Source organism: Rissa tridactyla, chromosome 27 (assembly GCF_028500815.1).
Source record: "Rissa tridactyla isolate bRisTri1 chromosome 27, bRisTri1.patW.cur.20221130, whole genome shotgun sequence".
NCBI lineage: Eukaryota > Metazoa > Chordata > Aves > Charadriiformes > Laridae > Rissa > Rissa tridactyla.
The window spans coordinates 1,296,409-1,304,150 of record NC_071492.1 but is presented as its reverse complement, the minus strand read 5'-3'; the positions used below and the strand labels follow the sequence as shown (position 1 = coordinate 1,304,150).

The window sequence follows — 7,742 nt, the reverse complement described above, 5'->3', positions numbered from 1 at the left end:
CCTCGTGCAACAGCTCCTCGTGCAACAGGAACAAGGAGGCCTCGTGCACCGGCTCCTCGTGCACCGGGACAAGGGGTGGCCTCGTACATCAGCTCCTCGTGCATCGGGTCCTCGTGCAATGGGGGCGGGGAGGCTTCCATGCACTGGCTCCTCGTGCAACAGCTCCTCGTGCACCGGGACTGGGGCGACCTCGTGCACTGGGAGCGGGACGGCCTCGTGCATCACCTCCTCGTGCATTGGGACTGGGGGGGGGAAAGGGGGGGGGGGGCGGTGACACCCCCTCGTGCATCAGGATCACGGTGGCCTCGCGCAAGGGGATGGGGGCGGCCTCGTGCAACGGCTTCTTGTGCTCCAGGACCGGGTATCCCTCGTGCGGCACCTCCCCGTGCACCAGGACCCGACCTCCCCGTGGCATCACCTCCCCGTGCACCAGGACCAGGCCAGCCCCCCACCCCCCCCCCCTTCTGGCCCCCGCCAACCTCCCGCCCCCCCTCCCTTTTTTTTTTCCTCGTGCATCACCCTCCTTGCACCAGGACCGGACCTTCCCCCTCCTGCATCAGCTCCTCGTGCATCACCACCCCTCGTGCACCAGCCTCCCCCGTGCACCGGCACCGGACCTTCCCCTCGTGCATCACGTTTCCCCTCCCCCCGCCCCCCGCACACCCCCTCCCCACGTGCACCGGCCTCCTCGTGCACCGGCGCCGGACACCCCCGCCCCCCCCCCCAGCCTCGTGCATCGCCTCCCTCGTGCACCAGGACCGGAGCTCCCCGTGCGACACCTCCCCGTGCAGCAGCACCCCCCCGTACAACCCCCCGACCCCCTCCTTTTTTTTTTTGCCCCCTCCCCCCCCCCTTCTCTCTTCCTCGTGCATCGTCTCTCGTGCATCGCACACCCACCCCGTGCACCAGGAGCCACAGGACACCCCCGTGCGTCCAGCTCCGCCGTGCAACAGCCTCGCCGGGCACCGCCAGCGGGGCGTCACCGTGCACCAGGACCGGGGGGGGGGCGGGGTGTGTGTGTGTGTGTGTGTGTGTGTGTGTCATCATGCATCGGGGTGTCACCGTGCACCAGGCCCGGGGTGTCACCGTGTGTCGGGAGTGGGACGTCCCCGTGCACCACCAGCCTCATGCACCAGGACCCGGGGGAAGAGGCATCTCCATGCGCCATCATCCTCGTGCGACAGCATCAGGGGGTCCCCGTGCACCAGGACTGGGGGTGTGTGTGTGTGTGTGTGTGTGTGTGTGTGTCCCCGTGCACCGTCATCCTCGTGCGATGGCATCGGGGGGTCCCCGTGCACCACCGGTCTCGTGCAATGGCACCAGGGTGTTCCCGTGCACCAGGACTGGGGTGTCCCTTGGCGTCCACCCCCCCCCGTGCCCCGGGATGGGGCCACCTCGTGCATCGTGTCCCCCTCCCTGCCACGTGCCACCGGCCCCGGCCTCACATCCCCGGTCCCCCCATGGGACACCGGCGGAGGGGGGGGGGAGGGGGGGGGACCTTGTCCATCATCCCGGGACCCCCCCCCCCCCGTCTACCGGGACCCCCATTCAGCAGAACCCTCCCCCGTTCACCGGGACCTCCTCCCAAATGCACTGGGCTCCCCATTCATCGCCCCCCCTGTGCACCGGGACACCCCCATTGCATCGGGACCCCCAAGGCACCGGGTCCCCCCCCGACCCCGTGCACTGAGACCCCCCCCCCCCCCCAGTCCACCGGGAACCCCCCGTGCACCGGGACACCCCCAATTCACTGGGACTCCCCAATGCACTGGGACCCCCCCCATACCCCGTGCACCAGGACAACCCCCAAATGCACCGGGACATCCCCCCCCCCCCCAGTGCACCGGGCCCCCCCCTCTCCCCCCGAAATGCACTCAGTGCACCGGGACTCCCCAAATGCACCGGGCTTCCCCCCCCCGGCGCCCTCCCTCCCCCGCACCAGGCCCCCCCGCTTCACGGGCCCCCCCCCAGTTCAGCGGCCCCCGGTGCCCCGGTGCCCGGCCCGGGCCCGCCGCAGCCCCGACAATCCGCCGCCCGCGGGCGGCCCCAGGGCGGGTCTGGGCTGGCTCCAACCCCCGCCGGGGCCGCCGCTGCCCGCGGAGCCTTTAATAAACTCGGATCGGTCTTGTAGCCCCGCCTACCAGGGGGTGGGGCCAGCGTGGGCGGCCAATGGTGGGGTGGGGTGGGCGGGGCCTGGGGACGGAGGGGGCAGAGGTTGATTGGGCTGTAGGGGCGGGGTTTGGGGGGGCGTGGCTTTGGAGGGAGTTTGTGAGGGGGCGTGGCTTAGGAAGGGCGTGGTTAGGGAGGGGGCGTAGCCGAGGGGGCGCGTAGATTATGAGGGCGGGTTTTTTGAGAGGGGCGTGGCTTAGGAGAAGATGGGGAGCTGGAGGGGCGAGGCTTCGGGAGGGGGCGGGGTGTGGGTGGGGCTAGAGGGAGTGGGCGGGGCTGAACTGTTCAGGGGGCAACCGAGCACCCAAGGAGGGGGGGGCAACAGGGTGCCCGAGGGGGCAAGAGGGCACTCAGGTGGGCAAGCGAGCACCCTGTGGGGTCTTAAAGAGCCCCAGGGGGCAACTGGGCACCCAGGTGGGCAACTGCGCCTCCCTATGGGGCAGTAGAACAGTTCATGGGGCAACAGAGGGTGCCATGGGGCAACTGGGCACCCAAGAGGGCAGCCCATGGGGCATCGGAACAGTTCATGGGGCAACAGGACGCTCTGTGGGCAGGACAACAGGCTGGCCGAGGGGGCAACAGGGCACCCATGTGGGCAATAGGGCACCTGAGGGGGCAACTGGGCACCCCATGGGGCAACGGGGCACCCCGTGGTCATTAGAAAGTTCAAGGGGCAACAGGGCATCCCATGGGGCAAGAAGACGCCCTGTGGGGCAACTAGGTGCCTGAGAGGGCAACAGGGCACCCAAGTGGGCAACAGGGCAATCAAGGGGACCCTAAATCACTCCGTGGGGATGTAGAACATTCATTGGGCAACCGGGCACCCAAGTGGGCAACCGGGCACCCCATGGGGCAGTAGAACAGTTCACGGGGCATCAGGGTGCCCAAGGGCCAACAGGGCACCCAAGGGCACCCTAGAGCGCCCCATGGGTCAGTAGACTGTTCGTGGGGCAACAAGGCACCCCGTGGGGTAACAGGGTGCCCAAAGGGGCAACTGGGTGCCCAAAAGGGCAAGTGGCCACCCCTGCTCCGTGTGACAGCCGTGTCCCCGCAGGCTCGTGGCGGGGAGGATGGCGGCGGAGGGGGGCCGGGTGCAGATCTCCTTCCCCCAGCACGCGGCGGCGCTGCTGGACTCCCTCAACCGCCTGCGGCTGGAGGGGAAGTTCTGCGACGTGGCCGTCCACGTGGGCCGCCGCATCTTCCCGGCCCACAAGAGCGTCCTGGCCGCCGCGTCCCCCTTCTTCCACGACAAGCTGCTGCTGCAGGATGGGGGGCGCCTGCTGCTGCCCCCCGCCATCGACCCCGACGCCTTCGAGGGGCTCCTGCACCTCATCTACTCCGGGCGGTTGACGTTGCTGTTGGAGGCCCTGCCCGGTCATCTCTTGGTGGCCAGCGGTCTCCAGATGTGGCACGTGGTGGACCAGTGCTCGGAGATCCTGAGGGAGCTGGAGGGGGGGCCCTGCCGGTGGGCTGGGCGGGGCAACGAGGTGACATCATCATCGTCATCAAGCGGCCGCAGTGGTGAGGCTTCATCATCCTGGACCGCCCGTGGTGGAGATGGGGCTTCGTGTGCCAGCCACGGTGGAGATGGAGCGTCATCGTGGGCCACCCGTGGTGGAGATGGGTCTTCATGCACCAGCCACGGTGGAGATGGAGGATCATCGTGGCCCAACCGTGGTGGAGATGGGTCTTCATCCTCCTCGTGGACCACGTGCGGGGGCGATGGCTCATCGTGTCCCACCCGCGGTGGCGATGGAGCATCCTCATGGTCCACCCGTGGTGGCGATGGCTCTTCATCATCGCCATGGCCCATGCGTGGTGGCGATGGCTCTTCATGGGCCACCTGCGGCGGTGACGCGGCAATGCCATCTTTCACCAAGGAGGGGGGCGAGGAGGTTCTCAAAATCCGCGTGGCCACTGATGTGGCACCAGCAGCCACGTCGTCCCTGAGCTCCCTCCTGAAGGACACAGGCGAGGAGGTCCTCAAGATCTGCATGGAGGAGGACGAGGAGGAAGAAGAAGAGGAGGAGGAAGAGGGCGGCCACCGCCGCCGCCACCGCCCCACCGACGCCCTCCAGATCATGCTGGAGGAGGATGAGGAGGAAGACGGGGCCCCCGGAGACACCCACGAGCCCCCCAAGATCTTCTACATCAAGCAAGAAGCGGGCGACAGTGCCGCCGTTGAGGGCCTCCTGCCGGCGGCGGAGTTGGCCGGGGGCTTCGCCCCGGCGGAGGTGAGCTACGTCATCCCAGCCAGCAGCGGCGGGACGATGGTGACAACGGGCGGCACGCTGGTGACAGGCGGTGGGGCGGCCGTCTTCCCGCAGCCGTCTTGGAAACCGGTGGACCTTCACGGGAACGAGATCCTGGGCCGGGGCCAAGCGCTTCACGCCCCGGTGAAGTTGGGAGCGGCTCCCGACGGCAAACGCTTCGGTTGCCTGTGCGGCAAACGCTTCGCCGTCAAGCCCAAGCGGGACCGGCACATCATGCTGACCTTCAGCCTGCGGCCCTTCGCCTGCGCCGCCTGCCACAAGCGCTTCAAGCTGAAGCACCATCTGACGGAGCACATGAAGACCCACGACGGGGCCGGCAGGGCCTGCGAGCGCTGCGGCCGCCGCTTCCGCCTGCGCAGCGGGCTGGACAAACACCGGCCCCTCTGCCAGGGGGCTCGCTGGGGAGGGGCGTGCTGGGCCTGCGACTGAGGGGGACGCGGGGGAAGGGGGATGGAGGGGGTCCCGGTTCAGGGCTCCGGTCCCAGTTCAAGGTTCTATTCCCAGTTCAGGCTCCGGTCCCAGTTCAGGCCCTGGTCCCAGTTCACTTCTCTGGTCCCAGTTCAGGCTCCAGTCCCAGTTCAGGCTCCGGTCCCAGTTCAAGGCTCTATTCCCAGTTCAGGCTCTGGTCCAGTTTGGGGTTCCAGTCCCAGTTCACTTCTCTGGTCCCAGTTCAGGCTCCAGTCCAGTTTGGGGTTCCAGTCCCAGTTCACTTCTCTGGTCCCAGTTCAGGCTCCAGTCCCAGTTCAGGCCCTGGTCCCAGTTCACTTCTCTGGTCCCAGTTCAGGCTCCAGTCCCAGTTCAGGCTCCGGTCCCAGTTCAGGCTCCGGTCCCAGTTCAAGGCTCTATTCCCAGTTCAGGCTCCGGTCCCAGTTCAAGGCTCTATTCCCAGTTCAAGGCTCTATTCCCAGTTCAGGCTCTGGTCCCAGTTCAGGCTCTGGTCCAGTTTGGGGCCCCGGTCCCAGTTCACTTCTCCGGTCCCAGTTCAGGCTCCAGTCCCAGTTCAGGCTCCGGTCCCAGTTCAGGTCTTCGGTCCCAGTTTGGGGCTCTGGTCCCAGTTCAGGCTCCAGTCCCAGTTCAGGCTCCGGTCCCAGTTCAGGCTCCGGTCCCAGTTCAGGGCTTCGGTCCCAGTTTGGGGCTCTGGTCCCAGTTCAGTCTCTGGTCCCAGTTCAGGGCTTCGGTCCCAGTTTGGGGCTCTGGTCCCAGTTTGGGGCTCTGGTCCCAGTTCAAGCTCCGGTCCCAGTTTAGGGTCTGGTCCCAGTTTGGGGCTCTGGTCCCAGTACAGCTTCTGACCCAGTTGAGACCCCACACTGGTTTGGGGATGCAGCCCTGTCCCAGCTCAGGAATCTCTCCCAGTTTAGGGCCACTTCCCAGTTCAGGCCCTATACTGGTCTGGGCCCAGCTCCCAGTTCAGACCAGGTCCAAGTTCGGGCCCTGTACTGGTCTGGGCCCAGCTCCCAGTTCAGACCAGCTCCCAGTTCGGGCCCTGTACTGGTCTGGGCCCAGCTCCCAGTTCAGACCAGCTCCCAGTTCGGGCCCTGTACTGGTCTGGGCCCAGCTCCCAGTTTGGGTTCCGGTTCCCGCCCTCGTCTCCGTTCCGCCACCAGTGCAGCACCGGCCAATCAGCGCACGCAGAGCGGGAGCGCGACAGCCAATAGCGGCGCGGGGCGGGGGCGGGCGGGACGGCCGTTGCCAAGAGGGTCGTGCCGCGGCCCGGCCAGGTCGCCCTGGCAACGCGTGACCATGGCAACGGGAGCGGCGCCCCCGGGTCCCTCTGCCCGCCAGCAGCCACCCCAGGGACACCCCTGTCCCCACAGGGGTCCCAATGTCCCCCCCCACCCACCCCTCCCGCGGACACCCCTGTCCCCCTGGGGGATCCCAGTGTCCCCACAGGGGTCCCAATGTCACACCCCACCCCTCCCGGGGACACCCCTGTCCCCACGGGGGTCCCAATGTGCCCCCACGGGGACACCCCTGTCCTAATGGGGGTCCCAAGGTCCCCCCCACCCCTCTTGGGGACACCTCTGTCCCCATGGGGGGTCCCAGTGCCCCTCTCTGGACCCCCCGGGGACACTTCTGTCCCCCCGGGGGTCACAATGTCCTCCCCCCACCCCTTCTGGGGACACCCCTGTCCTAATGGGGGTCCCAATGTGCCTCCCCCTTCCCGGGGACACCCCTGTCCCCATGGGGGTCGCGGTGTCCCCCCCCCAGGATCCTCTTGTCCTTCCCGGGGGTGCCATCCCCCTCTGCATCCCCAACCTCCCCATACCGTGGGGACACTCGTGTCCACAAGTGCCACCCCTGACAGGATGCGGCGATGCCACCAGCGATGTCACCCCACGAGCTTTAATGGGCTGAAATGGTGTGAAAAAGGGGCAAAAGTGAAAAAAAGAAATAAAATAAAGCGTTGGGTCACCGGGATGGAAAGAACCAGTAAGCGACTGTGACAAACTGGGATGGTGCTGCCACCCAGGAGGTGACACGGGGTGACGTGGTGGGTCCCACCAGTGCTGGACTGGGCCATACTGGGATGGGACTGTCACCTATGTACGGGGTGACACAGCGGGATGTGGGGGTCCCACCAGTGCCATGCTGGGATTGTGCTGTCACCGATGAGGTGACACAGAGGGACACGGGGTCCCGCTAGTGCCTGTGGAGGTGACATGGGGTCCTACCACTCCTGGACTGAGCCAAACTGGGATGGCACCCATGGGGTGACACGGGGGTCCCACCAGTACCAAACTGTCACCCCCGTTGGCACTGTCACCTGGGAGGTGATATGGGGTACCACCAGTGTGGGACTGGACCAAACTGGGAGGGCACTGTCATCTACAGGGTGACACATAGGAATGTGGAGTCTTACCAGTGCCGGACTGGGCCAAACTGGAATAGCACTGCCCCCTGGGAGGTGACACAGGGTGATGTGGGGTCCTACCGATCCTGAACTGGTCCAAAGTGGGATAAGACTATCACCTCTGGGGTAACGTGGGGGTCCCACCAGTGCCAAACTGGGATGGTACTGTCATCTACGAGGTGACACATGGGGACATGGAGTCCCACCAGCCGAACTGGGATGGCACTGTCACCTACAGGGTGAAACATGGGGACATGGGGTCCCACCAGTGCCAAACTGGGATGATGCTACCACCTACGGGGTGACATGGGGGTCCCACCAGTGCCAAACTGGGATGGTACTGTCACCTACAGGGTGAAACATGGGGACATGGGGTCCCACCAGTGCCAAACTGGGATGATGCTACCACCTATGGGGTGACATGGGGGTCCCACCAGTGCCAAACTGGT

General features: G+C 66.6%; 1 protein-coding gene across 1 annotated transcript; it reads left to right on the top strand.

The window, feature by feature from the left end:
• Positions 1 to 2,944: 2,944 nt before the first annotated feature.
• LOC128901612 (zinc finger and BTB domain-containing protein 9-like) lies at positions 2,945 to 4,871 on the top strand. The gene is made up of 2 exons (XM_054183682.1): positions 2,945 to 4,148; positions 4,248 to 4,871. The coding sequence occupies exons 1-2, from the start codon at positions 3,240 to 3,242 to the stop codon at positions 4,869 to 4,871; spliced, it is 1,533 nt and encodes a 510-aa protein (XP_054039657.1). The 5' UTR covers positions 2,945 to 3,239.
• The last annotated feature ends 2,871 nt before the right edge of the window (positions 4,872 to 7,742 follow it).